Here is a 23,395-nt window from a genome sequence, read left to right on the forward strand (position 1 = left end):
GACCATTAGGTCAGTTTTCACTGTACTCAATATATGTGTGTTTAACAAATATTTATCATGTTTGGAAACCTGTTCAACATAACCTTGCCAACTGCTAAGAAGGACTTCTTCATGATCTATGACTACTTAACTTAAAGAATACAACCAAATGATGGTCCTCTAGCTACACAGCCCTACCTGTATGCCTAATAATGGTCCTCTAGCTACACAGCCCTACCTGTATGACTAATGATGGTCCTCTAGCTACACAGCCCTACCTGTATGCCTAATAATGGTCCTCTAGCTACACAGCCCTACCTGTATGACTAATGATGGTCCTTTAGCTACACAGCCCTACCTGTATGCCTAATAATGGTCCTCTCGCTACACAGCCCTACCTGTATGCCTAATAATGGTCCTCTCGCTACACAGCCCTACCTGTATGACTAATGATGGTCCTCTAGCTACACAGCCCTACCTGAATGACTAATGATGGTCCTCTAGCTACACAGACTTACCTGTATGACTAATGATGGTCCTCTAGCTACACAGCCCTACCTGTATGACTAATGATGGTCCTCTTGCTACACAGCCCTACCTGTATGACTAATGATGGTCCTCTAGCTACACAGCTCCACCTGTATGACTAGTGATGGTCCTCTCCCTACACAGCCCTACCTGTATGACTTATGATGGCCTCTAGCTACACAGCCCTACCTGTAAGACTAATGATGGTCCTCTACCTACACAGCCCTACCTGTATGACTATTGATAGTCCTCTAGCTACACAGCCCTACCTGTATGCCTAATAATGGTCCTCTCGCTACACAGCCCTACCTGTATGACTAATGATGGTCCTCTAGCTACACAGCCCTACCTGTAAGACTAATGATGGTCCTCTCGCTACACAGCCCTACCTGTATGACTAATGATGGTCCTCTAGCTACACAGCCCTACCTGTATGACTATTGATGGTCCTCTAGCTACACAGCCCTACCTGTATGACTAATGATGGTCCTCTCGCTACACAGCCCTACCTGTATGACTAAAGATGGTCCTCTAGCTACACAGCCCTACATGTATGACTAATGATGGTCCGCGAGCTACACAGCCCTACCTGTATGACTTATGATGGTTCTCTAGCTACACAGCCATACCTGTATGACTTATGATGGTCCTCTAGCTACACAGCCCTACCTGTATGACTAATGATGGTCCTCTAGCTACACAGCCCTACATGTATGACTAATGATGGTCCTCTAGCTACACAGCCCTACCTGTATGACTAATGATGGTCCTCTAGCTACACAGCCCTACCTGTATGACTAATGATGGTCCTCTAGCTACACAGCCCTACCTGTATGACTAATGATGGTCCTCGCGCTACACAGCCCCACCTGTATGACTAATGATGGTCCTCTCGCTAGACAGCCCCAGCTATATGACTAGTGATGGTCCTCTCGCTACACAGCCCTACCCGTATGACTAACGATGGTCCTCTAGCTACACAGCCCTACCTGTATAACTAATGATGGTCCTCTAGCTACACAGCCCTACCTGTATGAATAATGATGGTCCTCTAGCTACACAGCCCTACCTGTATGACTAATGATGGTCCTCTAGCTACACAGCCCTACCTGTATGACTTATGATGGCCCTCTAGCTACACAGCCCTACCTGTATGACTAATGATGGTCCTGTAGCTACACAGCCTTACCTGTATGACTAATGATGGTCCTCTTGCTACACAGCCCTAACTGAATGACTAATGATGGTCCTCTTGCTACACAGCCCTACCTGTATGATTAATGATGGTCCTCTAGCTACACAGCCCTACCTGTATGACTAATGATGTTCCTCTAGCTGCACAGCCCTACCTGTATGACTAATGATGGTCCTCTAGCTACAAAGCCCTACCTGTCTGACTAATGATGTTCCTTTCGCTACACAGCCCTACCTGTATGACTAATGATGGTCTTCTCGCTACAAAGCCCTACCTGTATGACTAATGATGGTCCTCTAGCTACACAGCCCTACCTGTAAGACTAATGATGGTCCTCTAGCTACACAGCCCTACCTGTATGACTAATGATGGTCCTCTAGCTACACAGCTTTACCTGTATGACTAATGATGGTCCTCTAGCTACACAGCCCTACCTGTATGACTAATGATGGTCCTCTCGCTACACAGCCCTACCTGTATGACTAATGATGGTCCTCTAGCTACACAGCCCTACCTGTATGACTAATGATGGTCCTCTTGCTACACAGCCCTACCTGTATGACTAATGATGGTCCTCTCGCTACACAGCCCTACCTGTATGACTAATGATGGTCCTCTCCCTACACAGCCCTACCTGTATGACTTATGATGGTCCTCTTGCTACACAGCCCTACCTGCATGACTAATGATGGTCCTCTCCCTACACAGCCCTACCTGTATGACTAATGATGGTCCTCTCCCTACACAGCCCTACCTGTATGACTAATGATGGTCCTCTAGCTACACAGCCCTACCTGTAAGACTAATGAAGGTCCTCTAGCTACACAGCCCTACTTGTAAGGCTAATGATGGTCCGCGAGCTACACAGCCCTACCTGTATGACTAATGATGGTCCTCTAGCTACACAGCCCTACCTGTATGACTAATGATGGTCTTCTTGCTACACAGCCCTACCTGTATGACTTATGATGGTCTTCTAGCTACACAGCCGTACCTGTATGACTAATGATGGTCCTCTAGGTACACAGCCCTACCTGTATGACTAATAATGGTCCTATCGCTACACAGCCCTACCTGTATGACTAATGATGGTCCTCTTGCTACACAGCCCTACCTGTATGACTAATGATGGTCCTCTAGCTACACAGCCCTACCTGTATGACTAATGATGGTCCTCGTGCTATACAGCCCTACCTGTATGACTAATGATGGTCCTCTAGGTACACAGCCCTACCTGTATGACTAATGATGGTCCTCTTGCTACACAGCCCTACCTGTATGACTAATGATGGTCCTCTAGCTACACAGCCCTACCTGTATGACTAATGATGGTCCTCGTGCCAACAGCCCTACCTGTATGACTAATGATGGTCCTCTCGCTACACAGCCCTACCTGTATGACTAATGATGGTCCGCGAGCTACACAGCCCTAACTGTATGACTAATGATGGTCCTCGTGCTATACAGCCCTACCTGTATGACTAATGATGGTCCTCTAGCTGCACAGCCGTACCTGTATGACTAATGATGGTCCGCGAGCTACACAGCCCTACCTGTATGACTAATGATGGTCCTCGTGCTACAATCTCTGCTGGCAGCTTACTAAGTGGGCAGTTCTCAATACTCATGATCTGCAGGTTGTAACACAGTGCCAGCTCAAATGGCAACGAATGGAGCTCAGCGTTGTCATTGATATATAGCGATTCTAGACTTTCCAAAGCACCTGCTCACGAAAATTAGTATTTTTTATGACAGCATTTGTTTTAAACAAAACAACATTTTGTTCATATAAATGCAGCCTGGTATTTAGGCCTTATTTATTCTGATATTTCAATACCTAAATAGTCTGCTTTTAGATACTGAATTAAAACGAAATCAACAATATATCTTGCTCTAAATGCTTCAGAATTTGACTTACAGGCATTTTTTCTCAGCAAAAGAAACCAAAACCATATTACTAGTAAAACAGCGCACAATAATTTTCAAACTTGGTTAAAAATTAAATTCATTATAACATTATAACACTGAATTTACCCGTTTTTATCATAACTTTCCCTTTCCTATTACGAATAAACAAATCAAAATTTGTTTAACAAAACATTCACTTACCTATTTCTGTTGGTATGGAAGAGAGGTGGTTTTCCCCAGCACCTAAATACTGCAAGTTACTTAGACACCTGAAACAGCAAACATTGTTTCCGTTACCCCAACCTGATTTCTCTTTTTTTTTCTCAAGAACAATAGGCATAAAGGTTCTTTTATCAGCGGTAAAAAATAAACATTTTAAAGTATGCTAATAAGACATAATGGCATTCATGGGATGGTTTGACACCATTTTAAAGTATGCTAATAAGACATAATGGCATTCATGGGATGGTTTGACACACAATTTTCATTCAATGTTTTTAAGAAAAATACAATAAAAGCGGCAAAGTGTCGTCCCTTATTAGGACAATAATTGCCATTAGCAATCCGCACAAGCAAATCTGAGACGACACTTTGTGCACATGCATAAAACCCCCTTTTCATAGAGCATGGTCCGTTAACATTGTCTTGACAATATTAACAATGCAAACATTGTGGCAACAGGGAAAACTTAGCTTTAGCTTATTGTTATAGATAGGACAGGAAAACACTTGAGAAAACAGCACCTTGTCTAATGTGCACACAACACATTAAGACTGATTTATTTTATTAAACATGAATTTGAGCCAGACATGTGAAGACCATCTTCAAAAGAACATGTGTCAGCAGAACATGTATGCCCACAAATTTGATAGTTGTCTCATAGCTCCACATCTATCAAACAAAGTCTTAAAATAGCCCATTGCAGAAATTCACATGGTGATCAATATGAACATTTAGTGCAATCACACCAGCAATTATACTTTCCAGTTTATAATGTTACTTTTTATTACAAAAAGGTCCTTATTCCCTTCAAAACAGAACCAAGATCATATGTTGGTTTTTCTTTCCCTTCAGCAATGACGTAGTGATTGACCCCACATGGCCTAGTTATGAACTAAGAAATGACATCATTTTTTATAAATATTCACACCACATTTCGTAAGTGAGCTCTCATGACCAAGTTACTCTGCCAATATTTCATTTGAAGAAAGTGTTCTGACCAAGTTACTCAGCCAATATTTCATTTGAAGAAAGTGTTCTGACCAAGTTACTCAGCCAATATTTCATTTGAAGAAAGTGTTCTGACCAAGTTACTCAGCCAATATTTCATTTGAAGAAAGTGTTCTGACCAAGTTACTCAGCCAATATTTCATTTGAAGAAAGTGTTCTGACCAAGTTACTCAGCCAATATTTCATTGGAAGAAAGTGTTCTGACCAAGTTACTCAGCCAATATTTCATTGGAAGAAAGTGTTCTGACCAAGTTACTCAGCCAATATTTCATTTGAAGAAAGTGTTCCGACCAAGCTACTCAGCCAATATTTCATCTAAAGAAAGTTGTCTGACCAAGTTACTCAGCCAATATTTCATTTGAAGAAAGGGTTCTGACCAAGTTGCATGAAGATTGGCCCATAAATGTGGCCATTAGAGCGTTAAAAGGTTTCACTAAAGCCATTTAAGAAAAACTCTTCCACTCTTGGCTGCCATGTTAAAGAACCCGAACCATTTCCAAAATTCAGCCAAGATTCATGATAAAAAATTACCCGACAAAGTCAAAGTGTCATGAAGGATCGACTGTAAATGGGACTTCTAGAGAGTCCACAAGGTTTTACTATAGCATTATTAGAAATACTGACTGGGCACCTGGTAGTCATGTTTGAATTGAAAAATCTGTTGTGTTGTGTGCAGATGATCTAAAAAATATATTGGCAGTGTACAATGTACAATGACAAAAAGGTAATAACAAATTATACAATATAATTTATTTAGTCTAACTGATAAATTAATATGATATAGACGTAAGTGTTGAAATGCATATATGTTTTATAACGCCAAAATTAAAAGTGCATGTAAAAGGGCCCTGTTTAGAAATGTCCACCATGGCTTTTTTGAATCCTGGCTGGAGCACTGCTGGGCAGCCATGTTTTCAACAAACAGCAACAATTTGCTAACTCTGCCAAGAGCCAATGTTCTGACCAAGATTTATAATGGTTTGGGTTTCTTTTTATCTTCGACCAAATGACCTAGTTTTGACCATGAATGACCCAGTTTTTAACATGACATTTAACTTTCTGACGTTATTAACATTGAGCAATTTATTTGCCTCTTGAGAGTTCACAAGGTCAAAGAAGACTGCAAACAATGGACGACAAACAAAAGGAAATCACAAATACACACCATAAGCATATGACATTGCTTTAGTGAGCTAAAACAATTCAGTAGAGAACATGTGTTTACCCAATAGCCCGAGGCAAGGATGTCAACTGATTTGTTTGGACAACAAGTCGTCTAAGTTCGCGGAGTTGACCTGAAAATCAAATCATATTTCAATCATTACATGTTTTCAGCACATAATTTATGTTCTGTAGGTTTAAAGAATGTTTTTCAACATTCCATTCAAAATAAATCATGTGGATGCCAAGATTTTTTGTTAGACTATTTAATAAGGTCAAATTTGAAGATGATCTAGAAATTTGAAATAAGCTACAAAATATTTCCCAATTGCAACAATTTTATGTTTAAATTTAGCCCATACTTTTTCCCAGAATTGGTCTGAACGAATTGCATTGTTGATAGCTTGTTGTTACATGCATACAATGAACCACTTAGTTTTCTTCACTTCTTGTGCGTCTTTTATCCCTGGTATACTGACATAATTCTCAGGGACATTGTTTAATGTCGATGAATGTCTTTCATAAAAGAGCATTGAAGGAATAAAACTATAGAAAATTCATTTATATTTTCAAAAATAACATTCCTATTTCCAAATGACCCATTAACCATGTTGTTTTTCTCAAAGTAAATGGTAAAAATTTCACTAAAATCATCAAATCACATTTCCATCACATGCATTACTTTATATTTTTTGCCAAACCATTTTACCTATTTCTTGTGGAAGAGACTCCAATTTATTTTCTTCTAAGTCTAGAACTTGTAACTTCTTTAAGTTTCCTATTGAAGCTGGAAGCCTCTGTAAATACACAATTCAACATTCATGAATATCTTAACTTGAAATGGGTGTTCCTCAAATGAAAATTATAATTACAATGTATTTACACTCAAGCATTGATTATGGCAAGTAATTTAACATCTATATTAAATGTTTACCAATTAATTTAGCTTCCAAACTAGCCTACACCCTTTGGACCCAAATTAAACACACAACAGACTGTTCCAAATTAATTTAAAAACTAATGCCATTCTATTATTATCTGGTGATTACAGATTAATCTTTTTCTTTCTGTTCAACAAGTATCAGAGACATGTATTAACATTCTTTTTTTTTGGTGTTAAGTATCTAAAATAGGCATTAATCCTTACTATCCATGTAGATTGATAAAATTGCAAATATATTCCATGGCGACATCTAAGCTGATAGTTTCCTACCAAATGATCAGGTCACACCACTTACCTTTAATAAGTTATTACTAAGTATTAGGACCTCCAACTTCTCAAGGTTCTGAATATCATCTGGGATACGAGTGAGTTGGTTCGTGCCGAGATTCAACTCTACCATATTCGTCCATTGGGCGATATCTGAAGGCAGCAGTACATTTCATTATGCATATTATTACAATCTGCGTGCAAATTCCAGCGCAAACATTCTTGCCCAGTTGCCTTATTCTTAAGAGCCAGTTAAGCTAATAACCTCTTTATAAACATATGTGAATAAAAATAATCTGACAAGACAAAATTTTGGTCAATAAATATCAGACTCACTCAAAACATTGTTGGTCTTGGTAATATTTATTAACAAAGAATTGGTCTGATCGTCAAAAACTTCATACTAAATCCTATATTCAACTTTATTAATCAAACTTACATCGGGGCAAATGAATATGCTAATGCTATAGTCGTGTGATTTTTCATGTTCTTAAATTGTATGGAAGTGACCAATAAGATTGAAGAAATATTGCCTGTTTGAAAGTCTGACATTTTTCTGGCGCTTTTTGGAAGTCTGGTTTATGCACCTGAGATAGAAAAGTACAGTGATTACTTTAGGCCTTACGAAGCGGACAACTGTTGACTCATCAAGAGACAGACCGGTTAGCTGATGTTACCAAAGCAACTTATCAATCATTAAGAGGCAGAAATATCAGGAGATTGTCCTTAAGAAGGGCAGCAACTGTGTGTGAAGGTACGAAGAACGTGAATAGCAGAGATGGATGAGAGAGATTGCCTGATGAATGCTTACATAGGGAAGTAACTGTCACTCACCGAGAGGTAGAGAGGTTAGCTGATTATCCTTCATATTAAGCTTGGAGAGATACTTTGCCTGGGAGAATATCCCATATGGAATTTTGTTGATCTGGTTGTGTTCCATGTTGATCGACTGAAATACACAATATTTAAAATTAGGGTATTAAGACAATTGAAGTTTGGCGTCAATATACTTAAAACATCCAGATTTTTTAACAAATCACAAACAAGCCTGAAGATAATGCTAATTTAATTTGAATTTGTGCGCCTTGGTCACCATAAACAACAACACTTTTGAAATGTGTGAAGTTTGTCTTTAACATGGGTAAAAGATACACAGAGAAATAACTTGTTGCAAAACATTTTTTACCAGAGCATTTCACAGACGCCAAATTACCAGTAAGTAGAATGGCTTGGACATGTCTGCAAATAATTAAGCTCACAACTGCAAGAGAGCAAAAAGGGCCCTTGATCACTCTCTCACCTGTGTAATATGGCATGGCCAATTTTGAAAAGAGAGGAATAATTTGAACAATCTTTATAGATGCAGGGCAACAAATAAGGATCCTTTCATCATTTGTACAATTTGTATTTGACAGAAAACTATTATGTAGATGAAAAATCAAAAGGCAATCAATCAATCATGTTCAATTCTTGGTCATTTAAGTTGTACCTTTTACCTCCATACCACGTTTGATTTGAATAAGTATATTGTCAAGTTTATATAGACACTCATTCAGAAATTATGTGACCCTGGAGTGAGGCCTCTTAAGACCCCAGGGTAATGATTTGAATTTTTGTAGAGGACCACTATCTGATATAAATATCAGCTTAAAGACAATTGTTATCTAAGAAGAAAAGGAAAATTATTTAATATTTCAGTCTATATAAATCATATGACCCTAGCAAAAGACCAATAAACAATCTACACACCAAATATTTTATCCTTTATCCTTGCTTTTTGAGGAATTATTTAGAGTAAGTTACTTTACAAGTCTTTATGAATCAGATAACCCTTGGACTGCGGCAAGATTGGACCCCAAAGGCATGATATGAAAAAAACTTTGAAGAGGACAACTATTGAATGTCATACACCAAATATAACCTACCTGACCCTTGCGCTTTCTCAGAAAAAAATGTTTTATTATTTACAATATAAGTCTTTATAAATAGTGCAAACAGTTCTACGGGGCCAGTTTGATATGTATTTAAAAATAATGCTATTTAATACGTTCCAATACTTTCATGCAACTTTTTGTTGATTCTTATATGTGTAATGCACATATGATTTAAATTGTTTGAATTTCTTTGAGAATAACCATCAACTTTGCTTGTCATTTTGACCATAGACCTTGACATCTACTGTGAAACCATTTATTTTCGACAGCACAAAATTTCGTCATTTTTATAAAAATGACGATTTCGTCAGCACTTAAATTCGCCGATTTCTGATTTTGAATTTTAAAAAATGCGTCAGTCAATATCCGATTTGTGTGTAATACATATTAGCGATCAATCGCAGTTGCGAAAAATCGTGGTACGAATGCGGGAACACACTTGAGAATCACTGCAGGAGGTGGGGCCTGTTTGTCACATGCCAATTAACTAGTCTTTTGTTATCAAGGGACAGTAATGGACCCTCTTAATGTATGCCATTCACACGTTCATTGTTATGATTAGCGGACAAGTGGGATCGAATAACCGTTAACGAGTGTTTGTAACAACGAAGCCAATTGCCAATTGGGTACGTGTTCTAGTTAGTATGATTTTTATTAAAATGCTGTCAATACCGTTTTAAAACTGTTTGTGTTATACGAAAGAGGTTCCAGTTTGTTAAGTGTTTTTTTTCCAAATAAAATGCTTTTTTATTCTGATATCAACATTAAAATTAGAAACTCTATGTGTGTGTTTGTTCTTAAAAAGTTAACTACCGGTATATAAATCAATAATGTCAATAATTCAAAATAAATAAATTGATACATATAAAATAGTAATAAGTGTGGTTAAACGCAAACAATCAAACAACAAACAGCAATTAAAATATTCTTTATTAATTTGTGATAAATACGCATGTTGATCACACATCGTCATCTTTTCATTTGGTTTATTGTCTTTCATCGGCATTCGCTGCGTGATGGCTAATATGCAACACCCCTGAAAAACACAATGCACCTAATGGGTAATAAAGTTATAAACAATTAGCGCTAATTCATTACCATTCTACATAAACGAAGTCAACGCATTCGATACAGCTGTAATGCACACGCGTTTTAAAGAAGTGTCACGTGTCAGTTAAGTACCTTGTGTAATCTACATCCCTTTGTGTCAAAACCGGATTAATCTTGATTACGAAACAGCAGTGAATGTGTGCATGGATTATGTTGGAATTTAATGCCTCATGTCTACGGTAAAGTTTTAAAATATTGTTCAACTTGGTGTTTGTTTTTGTTCAAACATAGAGCATGATTGTTCGTTAGGATCTTAAATTCGCCGATCGGTCGACTGACGAAATTTATGAAAATTAATGCCTGACGATTAATAATGGTTTCACAGTAATTCAGCAATATACATGTGATAATGAAAACTTTAAACCATTTTTTTTATCATGAGATGTTGTTTTAATGAAAAGTTGACACATGATGGACTAAAGATGGTTGCAAAGCTCGCCCTGTGCATGTTAGAAGTGAGCAAAATAAAATGAGCCGCATATGCTTTAAGTGTCGTACCAGAAAGGCATGTGCAGTCCACTCAGTAAAATAAATGCAATTCTAAATTTAAACAAATTTAAAGTAAATTATAATATAGATAAAATTAATTTAACAACTTGATAAGATACAAAAAACAACATAAGATGCTTATGGTCAATAAAAAGGCATTTGTTTTGGGCTACAAATTGATATGTATGAAAAAGATGACAGAAAGGATGAGGTGTAGTAGGAACAGCACCTCAACAGAGACAAACTGTGATGGCCCGCCTGTTGGGTACGCATGGAATGCGTTGCGAGGTACGGTCAAAGCCTTCAGGCTTGTCAAACTGGATAACAACCCCTCCTGAAACCATAACAACAAATAATTTAATACCATGACATCATAAAACAGCATTAAAGTGGACTCTACACATTGGTATGTTTACACTGTAGGCAAAGTTTTTGAAGGGAGATTGCATCAAAATCATGTGCATATTATATTTGTTCAAACATTACCTGGTCTACTGACAGCCACTTGTCATAGAAAAAATTTATTGCAAGTGGCACAAAGGTAACAAACCTTGCTTTTTTTCCAATGAGTTCATATAAATTTTGTCTTTGTCATTGTGAAATGCATTATCTGTCAAATATTTACATCAGCATCTATCACATTGCATATAATAAACCCATAATTATGTGTTTAAGTTTGCCTAAATTATTATTATTATGAAAGCTAATTTCCTAAAACAAGGGCTGTTTGTAAAACATGCATGCCCCCCATATGGGCTGTCAGTTGTAGTGGCAGCCATTGTGTGAATACGTTTTTTGTCACTGTGACCTCGACCTTTGATCTAGTGACCTGAAAATCAATAGGGGTCATCTGCCAGTCATGATCAATGTACCTATGAAGTTTCATGATCCTAGGCCTAATTATTCTTGGGTTATCATCAGGAAACCATTTTACTGTTTCGATTCACTGTGATCTTGACCTTTGACCTAATGACCTGAAAATTAATAGGGGTCATCTGCCAGTCATGATCAATGTACCTATGAAGTTTCATGATCCTAGGCGTAAGCATTCTTGAGTAATCATCCGGAAACCATTTTACTATTTCGAGTCACTGTGACCTTGACCTTTGACCTAGTGACCTGAAAATCAATAGGGGTCATCTGCCAGTCATGATCAATGTACCTATGAAGTTTCATGATCCTATGATGGACCGACCGACCGACATGTGCAAAACAATATACCCCCTCTTCTTCAAAGGGGGGCATAATAAACATCCATGATACACTGAAAACATTAATGTATCATATATTTTAAGATGAGTGAACAAACACTTGTAAAGAAAGGTTTTTAGACAGGAATGTTTGTAGATGAGTGTACATACACTTGTACAGGAATGTTTGTAGATAAGTGTACATAAACTTGTTAAGGAAGGTTTGTAGATGAGTGAACATACATGTATGCTTGTAAAGGAAGGTTTGTAGATGAGTGTACATACGCTTGTAAAGGAATGTTTGTAGATGAGTGAACATATGCTTGTAAAGGAAGGTTTGTACATGAGAGTACATATGCTTGTAAAGGAAGGTTTGTAAATGAGTGTACATAAGTTTGTAAAGGAAGGTTTGTGGATGAGTGTACATAATTTGTAAAGGAATGTTTGTAGATGAGTGTACATACGTTATACGCTTGTAAAGGCAGGCATGTCTGACAAGACATCAATGATGGTGGGGGATAACCCTGCCCAAGACCAACCCCTCATAGGATCAAATGCCTTAAAAAATCGTTGGAAAGGCTATGAATAGTGCCTGTTTACTCATTTGTATCACTCCACCAACGCTGTTTCCTGATTATCAAGTAGTCAAATCACTATCACTAAGTTACTGGATTGAATTTAGCGTGCCCATGTTTTCATCCATATTGTTCTTTCAAACAGATTGGGAATATTTATCATCAATTATATTATACTATAAGACTACTTACTGAAAATCATGCAAAGATCATTTTAATGATATATTATTCAAATATCCAAAATTATCATTAGAATATTGGAACGGTTATTACCAATACTTATTATAGTTATTTTGTAGGATTAATAATGCTTTTTTTTGAAAGGGATATGGAACCTGCCTAGCCTTAAGGAGGTCAAAGGTTGGATGCCCCATCCCAAGATCTTCTCTAGTCATTAAGTACTAATCAAGTAGACCACCAATAAGTTTATAGTTGTGCAACCCAGGAAAGGCTCTAGTGTCTCAAAAAACTTCAGGTTTTCTATGCTGAAATAGAACGATTTAGACTAGGATGCTTACAGGCAGTAATGATATATTATTTCCCTCCACATTGAACTCATCCATCAAGGTACAGTTGGCTAGTGATGCCGGCACACACGTCAGCTGATTATATCTGAAAACATAATAGAACCATTAGTAGAAAGCACATGACAATCATACCTTAGAAGATACATACAGCACAACAGAACAGATTTTTGTATACTTGTCAAGGTCCTCTTAAGACACATTTTCACAAAATAAAACCGTTAACGGCAACAAGATTGTTATTGCATTTATTACAAAATGGTTAAAAATTTAAAGCATTCACAGAAACAGTTTCCAGCAACAAACTGAATGTTTTTTTGACGAGACAGAACAGAGTTTAATCAATTATACAGGCTTTTTTCAAAACCTCAACGCAGATTTTGAAACCTAAACACGGACCCTAAGTTCAAGGTCAAGGTCACAGGGGTCAAAATTTGTGTGCATATGGAAAGACCTTGTTCATATACACATGCATGCCAAATATGAAATTGCTATCTGAAGCGACATAGAAGTTATGAGCATTTTTCAAAACCTTAACGCAAAATGTGACTGACAGACGGACGGACAGTCCAATCACTATATGCCCTCCTTCGGGGGCATAAAAAAATACTGTTAACATAGTACTTTACAATTCCTATGGATTTATCACAGAGCCTCATCAGGTCAAACTACAACAGAAATGTTTTCTGTAAACTTATTTTTTTAAAGACAACTCTGTCAAATAACAATATACCAGCTTTCTGAATGGCTTACAGTGTTGTCAATAAAGGCCTGCCCATTGGTTATATCTAAACTGGACAATACATCAACTATGCAAATTGTATACACAAAACTAAGCCTTAACATATGTATGTCAGTTTTTAACAAAAAAACTAGAGCTTTGTCACAGACGTGACAAATACCCCCACACGCCGCATTGACACAGAATATTTTGCATGTTGTCTTCACAAAAAAAAGCGGACACCATGCTCAATGTTTATAACGCACTAAGTGACCCTGTGGCCTGGTTTTTTACCCTGCATTGAACTTGACCTACACATCATCTAGATACAACTTCTGACCAAGTGTGGTGAAGATCGGATGAAAACTACTTGAATTACATGCTGAATGTGTAAAACGTACTAAGTGACCCAGTGACCTAGTTTTTGACCCGGCATAACCCATATTTGAACTTGACCTAGACACCATCTAGATACAACTTGCGACCAAGTTTGGTGAAGATCTGATGAAAACTACTTGAATTAGAGAGCAGACACCATTCTCAATGTTCAAAACGCACTAAGTGACCCTGTGACCTAGTTTTTGACCTGCCATGACCCATGTTCAAACTTGGCCTAGACATCATCTAGATACAACTTCTGACCAAGTTTGGTAAAGCTCTGATGAAAACTACTTGAATTAGAGAGCAGACAACATGCTAAATGTTTAAAACGCACTAAGCAATCTGCAAAATTCCCCTATCGCCTGATCGCCAATGCGATGAAACCTCGGCCCTGGCGATAAAAAAATTGAATAAAGATCGCCTGAATTGCGATGAAAAAAAATCAGAAAAAATAAACCAATTTATAATCAATTTACGCATTTCAGGTGTAAATTCTTACAGTGACACCGCTTGGTTACTTCCCTTAGTTTTCTATCATATAGTTTTCTATCATATAGTTTTGGTAAACTGAACTTGAATTCTACGCCGACAAGTCAAATAATAGTGCGATTTTTTTTTTAATTAAGTAAAATGGTTGAAGGTGTGTTATTAATAGCTTTGAAATTATGAAATAACTGTAACAGTGTAACACTTCAGTATTTACACATGTCATAAAGTTGCCGATGACGCTTTTAAAATATCGCTTTTTTTAATGATTGACTGTTGTAAAAGCTTATCCAGTCAACTAGCATACATGGGCATTCACTCATAACAATTAAGGCTTAGATCAAAATATGAAAGCGAGTGTCATTTTTTATAGTTGTCTGTTCTGGAAGCGCAATTAGTACACCGTCTTGCAGGCGGAGTTAAGTGGTACATTTATATAGATAGTAACCAATGAGAACGCGCGCAGTGTATATACATATGCAGTAGTTTACCTAAGCGATGAAATGACTTCGTTATGGACATGTATTTACGCACAAAAAGTTAACACGTGCAACACATTCCCAACAGTAAATATGAATACGATTTACTCTAGGGTTTTATACTGTAAACTTGTTTTGTGTTTCAAAACTCTTAAAAAATAATTCCCCAGTCGATGCGCAATTTATTTTGAATTCATAACCATACACACAACTAACTCACCCGTGCATAGTGCCAATGTACCCATACGTAAACAACTTTATTTTATATCCCTCTTAGTGTATTATGTAAGTAAATGCAAACAAATAAAAACTATTTTTCAAAATATAGTGATCAATTGAATCAAAACACTTGAACTCATAAAACAAAATTTTAACATTCTAGCTTATATGTGCCCATTGGTTCTTATTAAACAAGACATGTGGGTCTGTAACAAATGCGAATAAATGTGTCGGTATATACGTAGTGCACAAAATTTAATACACCCTCGCTTTCCATGCGGATAACGTGACGTTTGTACATGTCCCGCATAATTTTCGCGAGCTTCTAGATCTAATCAGGACCGTGGGTCAACGCAATATACATGAACACGCTTTATTTGAAGCACGAATGTTGTTGTTTTTTTACGTCGCGTTAACATTAAAATTTGGAAGTGTTTTTCGATAGAAAATTTATTTATGCATGAAATAATCAATATCCACGAGGATTTCACCTGCTTTTCATCATTAGTCTTAAGTAACTGGCCATGATTTTTACGTGGATGCATATACCCGTAGGGACCCAACCGATTAGTGTTGTAGATTTATTCATTTAATTAGGCTTTAATTTAAAGCCTGTATGTGACAGAAGGCATGAGTATGGCGGGCATTTTGACTGCTAATTAAAATAGCAGAAGTAAAATCAGATTTCTAATTTGGGTTTAAGCTCTACAATATGTAATAATCATATACATTATTATGTAAATAGGGTGTTGGATTGTGATGACAATATTCAAGTACTGCTGATTTTTATGATGCACATTGAAATGACAAGTTGTATTTGTATGAATTTATGTGACTCAATATGTAAGGATTTATTGAATTTGAAAATATTACTAGTATTTGTTTGTCATTGATGATGATAGGCTTGGTGTAATGAAGGGTATTATAACACATAGTTACAAGTGAAGATTTTATTAAACACTGAACAGAAACCACTTCTCCTGTTAGTCTGGCCTCACTTCTCCCTAATTTGGACTCGCTTCTCCCTAATTTCAGCTGTTCTCCCTCAAATTTGAACCTAGGCTGAACCCTGGTGTTTATCATTCATATGATTAAGATCGATACCGGCTTTGTATTTTTACGGGTAACTACTTGCTGCCAAGAATTACACTTTTATTGTACTGCTAAAGCCAACAATTTTTAAACTGAAACTGAAAGCTACGACGGAATAAAAGTTTGAAACCTGTAATACTGATTTGTTTACAATCTTACGGTTACCCCCCAAATGCAATCTATATATAATGACTGTTGTCGTACTTTCATGATGTCATTGTAAAATTATTCAATTTTTTCTGGCTATGAAAAATTTCCTCTGGCTATGACATTTTTAAAGTTTCATTGCCACATATGCTATGAAGACAAAACAGTGAGTTTTGCAGACAGGCACTAAGTGACCCAGTGACCTAGCTTTTCACCCGGCAAGGCCCATGTTCGAACTTGGCCTAGACATCATGTAGATACAACTTTTGACCAAGTTTGGTGAAAATCGGAAGAAAACTACTTAAATTAGAGAGCGGCCACGGACCGACCGACTGACAGACAATCTCACTCCTATATACCCCCCTAAACTTTGTTTAGTGGGGGTATAAATGCCATCTCCAGATCATAAACAATAGTTCCAAAGTTCACCTTGGTCTGTATTCCAATCTCACCTGAGTCCTAGTCTAGTAAGGGATGTGAGGTTTCCTAGAGTGTCTGGGATGTCTAGTAACTCATTGTGCTGGAGGTCTAGGGAACTTAACATCACACATTTGCCAATCTCTGAAACAAAAACACGTCCAAATAGAAACAAAATGCTGAATGAAATACATGTACGGATATACATGTCTTAGTCCAACAGTAATTGTATTTCATGATCAAAATGAGGTCAGGAAGGGTTGATGTTGTCATAGATAAGATCCATGCAAGAATCAAAGCAGTATTGATGTTCAACAAAACAGATTATTATGGTAAACATGAGACATGACGACATGATGTCAAACACGAGTCCAAAAGTGGGTCAATGTCAAAATCAAAATCTGGTCACGGTGTATTGATAGCATTCAAAGTCATCATCCATTAAAGTATAGAAGCTCTGTATGAAGCATTTTTGATATTATAAGATACCCGTCAGTTTGAATCAACCTGGTGCAGATGGAAGAATCAACAAATGAATGGACAGGCCAATGGCTATTTCTGCCAGCCAGCATCTGTAGATGCTCGTGGTATAATAATTCAAATGAGAAAAGTGATTAATTCAACATAACAAGATTCTCCTCCTATGTCCACAATACTGGAAACTATTTAAGAATATTAGAATAAGCTTAAAGTTAAGGGCAGACGATATTATCTTTATAATATCTTTATGATGGACCAGTAGTTGTCATAATTTCAACAAGACATCTTGGGCAAGAAATGTGTGCTGATAAACTTCAAATAGACCTTAGTAAAAAAAATTGTCGGGAACTTTTCCTGACCTAAGCCCACACAAGTAATGAGGCTGGGAAGGAAAGTAAGACCAACAATTCTGTTTAAGTATCCAGGATTGACAGGCCAGCACTCTCCTAATGAGGAAGACAGTACCAGGCACAATTCAGAGGATTATGCTGAACTTACCAGGAGGTAGGTGCTCCAGGTGATTGTGGGACACATCGAACGTGCTCAGATTGACCAAGCAGCCAATACCCTTTGGTAATTCTCGTATCTTGTTCTCTCGTAATGTAAACATTGTTAAATTCTGCAAAAACAAGAGATGTGTTCGTCAGAAACACAATGCCCCCTATTGCACCGCTTTGAAAAAAATACAAAAATTGACCTTTGACCTTGAAGGATGACCTTGACCTTGAAAAATCCACCACTCAAAATGTGCAGCTTTATGAGAACGCCGCTTTGAAATTATTTTTTTTTTAACTTTGACCTTGAAGGATGACCTTGACCTTGAAGGATGACATTGACCTTGAACTCCACCACTCAAAATGTGCAGCTTCATGATAACGCCGCTTTGATTATTTTTTTTGACCTTTGACCTTGAAGGATGACCTTGACCTCGAAGGATGACCTTCACCTTGAACTTCCACCACTCAAAATGTGCAGCTTTATGAGAACGCCGCTTTGAAATGTTTTTTTGTTTTTTTGACCTTTGACCTTGAAGGATGACCTAGACCTTGAAGGATGACCTTGACCTTGAACTTCCACCACTCAAAATGTGAAGCTTCATGAGATACACATGCATTCCAAATATCAAGTTGCTATCTTCAATATTTAAAAAGTTATGGCCAATGTTAAAGTTTTCGGACCGACAGACACCATATATTTGACATTTGACCTTGAAGGATGACCTTGACCTTTCACCACTCAAAATGTGCAGCTCCATGAGAAACACATGCATAACAAATATCAAGTTGCTATCTTCAATAGTGAAAAAGTTATGGCCAATGTTAAAGTTTTTTCGGACGGACAGACTGACTGACATACTGACACACTGACATACTGACCCTACCAGGGGGCATAAGAAAACAACAATTAGGCATGCTGGTACGATACCCAATGATATTCTTGCACATGGTTTTCTTGTTAAATAAACAACTTATTCTGCTTAAGTAAGCCAAGGATTTGCTGAAAACTTTTGAACATATTTTTTTTTCCTGGTTGTCTTGTAGAATATTTTGATTAATAACATCAATTTAATGTGGCCTTATTGGTCAATGTATTCACTTAAAACATTGACTTAGTTGATTAACAAAATTAAGTACACTTATTTCTCTGATAGTTCTGTTATTTTCCTATCTTAGTCACTTAAGTTACTGTGAAACCATTATTATTCGTCAGACATTAATTTTCATCTTTTTCGTCCTTCGACCGATGGACGAATTCAAGATCCTAACGAACAATCATGTCCCATATTTGAAACAAATAAGACTGAATTACCATAGGCATGAGGCATTTTAATTCAGCAAAATCCACGCATATACACAGGGCTCAAAATTAACACTCGCACACTTGAAAAATGCGAGAAAAAAAGATTGCAAGGTAAGTTATAAGCCACAAGTATTTTTTGAAAGTAAAGAAATAGTGAAAAAAAAAACGAGTTATATTGCTAAATGCGTTCGATGGCGTGAACGCTAAACCGTAGGTCAATTTTTTGAACGTCTGAATACCCATATGCGGAAGCGCGCACCTTGTTTGTAGACTGGTATACTTATAGTACAGATACCCGGATGGTATTGATACAAAGAACATGAAACAGTCGACTATTCACACTCAAGTTAAATCCGGTTTTGACACAAAGGGGTGTACATTATACAGTGTACTGACGACTGACATTTCCTGTAAAACGCGAATGCAATAAGGCTGTATCGAATGCGTCAATTTTGTTTAGGTATAATAGTGTTGATTAGCGCTTAATGTTAACAACTTTATTACCCATTGTGTGTATTGTGTTTTTCAGGGGTGTCAGATTATACAGCCAACACGCGGCGAATCCGGATTAAAGACAATACCATTAAATGCAATTAAAATATGACGATGTGTGATCAACACCTGACTGAAATAAATTCTGCGCTTTTATTACAAATTAATAAAGAACATATTGATTTGTGTTTGGTTGTCCGTGATTGTAATGGAAAAAGACTAATTGGCAATTGGCTTCGTTGTTTAAAACACTTGTTAACGGTTATTCAGTACCACTTATCCGCTAATCATAACAAAGAACGTGTCAATGACATAAAATAATAAGGGACAGTTACTATCACCTGAAATAACAGACTTGTTAATTGGCATATGCCAAACAAGGCCCACCTCCTGCAAGTGATTACCAAGTGTCACCCCTCTTTTCCCTGTACGATTTTTTCGCAACCGCGTATTACATGTATTACAAACATTACAAACAAATCGGACGCTTTTTTTTTCAAAACCAGAAATGGATGACTTTGAGTGCTGACGAAATAGTTATTTTTTTAAAAAAGGACGAAATTTTGTGCAGACAAAAATAAATGGTTTCACAGTATAAGGAGAACATCATTTAGAACCCATTCCAATTTGCATTTTTCATTATAAAAGTACTGAACAGTTTTTACAAATAATTTTACTTGTGAGTAAAACAATATTCAATCATTTAAACTAAATTACAAGTTTGAGATAATATATGTTTTTGAACAGCACTTACATGACAGCACTAAACTTATCCAATGCAATATGAGAATGAGTTCAATATTCCAAAAGTCAGGAATACTTACTACTAAATTCCTAATGCCCTCTCCTACAGTTTTAATTCTGTTAAAGCGTATCAACAAGGTTGTCAGAGACTTCAGCTGATACACCACCTCTGGAATCTGCAACACACAGCAGTGATCTATCAGATCCACTGAGCAAAGACATCCAATCAAAGTTTGTTACTCACTGGCAATTGTCCAACTGTTTGAGCACGAAGATCGAGTTAGAGGTCTCTTTGTCTTCGCTTTTATGCTTTTTTCTGTTTAAAGAAAGTCTCTTCTTAGCAAATATCCCTTCTTAGCAAATATCCAGTTTGGGCAGAAAGCATCGTTCCTGATTAGTCTGTGGGGACTGAACAGGCTAATCTGGGATGACACTTTACACACATGCATTAAACCCCCTTTTCACTACGCATGGCCAAATCAGAGCTTTGAGCATGAGACTGTTGATCTGCCTTAAACCCATTTATGCCTAGCCGCTAGTAGCGTCTAGAAAAAAGGCCTTGGCAAACAGCGTAGACCCAGATGAGACGCCACATGATGCGGCGTCTCATCAGGGTCTGCGCTGTTTGCTTAAAGGAATTTCTGTAAGAAATATTCTAAATATAGAAATAAATATACTAGACATCCCTAATTTTGGAAATAAATTGATCCAATTTAGATGGATGGGAGAGTCCACTAGGCATAAATGGGTTAATGTCTATATTAGATACGAAAGCTTCACACTCAACCATAAACATGGAGCACAGCAAACCTCTGTAAGTCGATTGTGCCTCAAGTCTAGAAGTCGCAGCTTCTCTAGACAAGCCATGGACTCGGGAAGGTTTGTGAGCGAATTCTCGTTCAGTGCAAATGTCTCCAGGTTTATTAGTGATCCCATCTCAACAGGTAACTGCACGATCTTGTTGCCATAGAGATACAGCTCTTTCAGATGTACTAACTGCAAGTATTGAGGAAAGAGCATCATGCATAATAAGCTCAAAATTGCTTGAATGGAAAATGCTCTTATTACTATTTTCAAGTTTTCAAGTTATGTCTTTCAGAGAATAGGAATAGTTAATGCTTTGTAAGTAATTCTATGATTCCTATGTGATGCAGAAAGATTTGTTAAGAATTCCACACTTTTTGTTATAACAAGTTTGTAAGGGCAGATGGGCAGCCGTGGGGCATTGAGCGTGGCGGGGGGGGGGGGGGGGGGGGGGGGGGAATGAAGAAAAGGATAAAAAGGATGGGCGCAGCACCCTTCCATTTGACTCAATCACTTAACATCTTTGCCTATGTGTAGATTGGCTTTCTCTGATTCCCAGCTGATGAAGGCAAGTTAACTATAGTGCAAGAATTTAAAACCACAATTTTTTTGCTCATTGCATGCCAGTTATTTCTCTTATCAATTTTTCCTTAAATACTTTAAAAATACAATCTTTAATTGAAAAGAAAACGAATAGAATTTAGAATCTGTGAATATTAAACCAACAGTAATTGAATTTCGTTAGTATCAAAATACATATTTCGGTACAACTCAGGATTATAAAAGAATTTTACAGTATTTAGTGCCATCTATGTTTATTTTACCTTGAATCCTTAGGTAACAAAATGCAAGCCCTTTAATTATCAGTACAGAAGAAAATGAACAGCTTTTGGAGCAAGGTGTATACCACAGGATGATCAAGACTGAAAACTGCTTAGAAAATCAATAAGATTTTTCAAATGTCCATTGTAGATGCACTACAGCACTATCAAAACTATTGTCTACAAGCAGATAGTTTATTATGGGTAATGATTTGGTAGTAACTTTTAAATTTGCACTTTTTTCACAACTGCCATGCCTCTTCAAAATGACAATGTTGTGATTCCAGATGCATGTGCCATGAAGACTTTCTTGTTTCATAATCAGATTTCCGCAGTTGCTACATGTTCATGTGGTCTAAAGAAATAGTTCTCATGCAGGAATATGTTTTATTTCTCGCATCACCTAAGCAATTTGATTTCTCTGAGCATGTTTTAAGATCACCTTACATACAGTTTGTATTTTGTCTGAAATATTTTATTTTCATATAATTAAATTTACCTCTTTTACGCTCTGTGGTATCACTGTTATCTGAAACAGAAACAATATTTTCAATTGAACAATTAGTACATGTTCTACCTGGCCTGTAAAGAACATGTTGGAAACAAGAGGACCTGAAAGGCCGAAAGTTGCTCACCTGAGTTACAAGATATTATTGGGACAAATCTTCTGACCAAGTTTCATGAAGATCAGAAAAAAAATGTGGCATCTAGAGTGTAAACAAGGTTTTACTATAGCCATATAAGGAAAAATGCCCCGCCGCCTGGCAGCCATGTTTTTCAACCAACCCGCATCATTTTGAAATCTTCCAAGATATTATCGTGATGAATCTTCTGACCAAGTTTCATGAAGATTGGACAGTAAATGTGGCCTCTAGAGTGTTAACAAGATTTTACTATAGCCATATAAGGAACAAGAGCTGTCACCGTAGGATGACTTATGCCCCCTATAAACGCTTGGTAGAAGTTATGAGCTTTTTTCGAAACCTAAACGCAGATTTTCAAACCTAAACGCGGACCCTAAGTTCAAGGTCAAGGTCATAGGGGTCAAAATTTGTGTGCGTATGGAAAGGCCTTGTCCATATGCACATGCATACCAAATATGAAATTGCTATCTGAAGCAACATAGAAGTTATGAGCATTTTTCGAAATCAAAATGCAAAGTGTGACAGACGGATGGACAGTCCGATCACAATATGCCCTCCTTCGGGGGCATAAAAATGTCTAAGAACATCAAAATAAATCAGAAAGCCACATAAACTAGAGAGCAGACACCATGCTA

General features: G+C 37.2%; 1 protein-coding gene across 2 annotated transcripts in view; it reads right to left on the reverse strand.

The window, feature by feature from the left end:
• LOC127870581 (leucine-rich repeat protein SHOC-2-like) overlaps positions 1-23,395 on the reverse strand; it is a 50,734-nt gene that overhangs the window by 10,087 nt on the left and 17,252 nt on the right. For both annotated transcript variants that reach the window (XM_052413107.1, XM_052413108.1), the window contains exons 5-17: positions 22,616-22,645; positions 21,302-21,487; positions 20,572-20,667; positions 17,954-18,074; positions 17,011-17,119; positions 13,028-13,121; positions 10,974-11,078; positions 8,046-8,160; positions 7,240-7,364; positions 6,711-6,798; positions 6,066-6,135; positions 3,812-3,879; positions 3,256-3,425 (exon numbers count right to left, since the gene is read on the reverse strand). In XM_052413107.1, coding sequence (XP_052269067.1) covers positions 3,256-3,425; positions 3,812-3,879; positions 6,066-6,135; positions 6,711-6,798; positions 7,240-7,364; positions 8,046-8,160; positions 10,974-11,078; positions 13,028-13,121; positions 17,011-17,119; positions 17,954-18,074; positions 20,572-20,667; positions 21,302-21,487; positions 22,616-22,645 — 1,377 coding nt within the window. The remainder of the gene's footprint in view (positions 1-3,255; positions 3,426-3,811; positions 3,880-6,065; positions 6,136-6,710; positions 6,799-7,239; positions 7,365-8,045; positions 8,161-10,973; positions 11,079-13,027; positions 13,122-17,010; positions 17,120-17,953; positions 18,075-20,571; positions 20,668-21,301; positions 21,488-22,615; positions 22,646-23,395) is intronic.

This window comes from Dreissena polymorpha, chromosome 1 (assembly GCF_020536995.1).
Source record: "Dreissena polymorpha isolate Duluth1 chromosome 1, UMN_Dpol_1.0, whole genome shotgun sequence".
Taxonomy (NCBI): Eukaryota; Metazoa; Mollusca; class Bivalvia; order Myida; family Dreissenidae; genus Dreissena; species Dreissena polymorpha.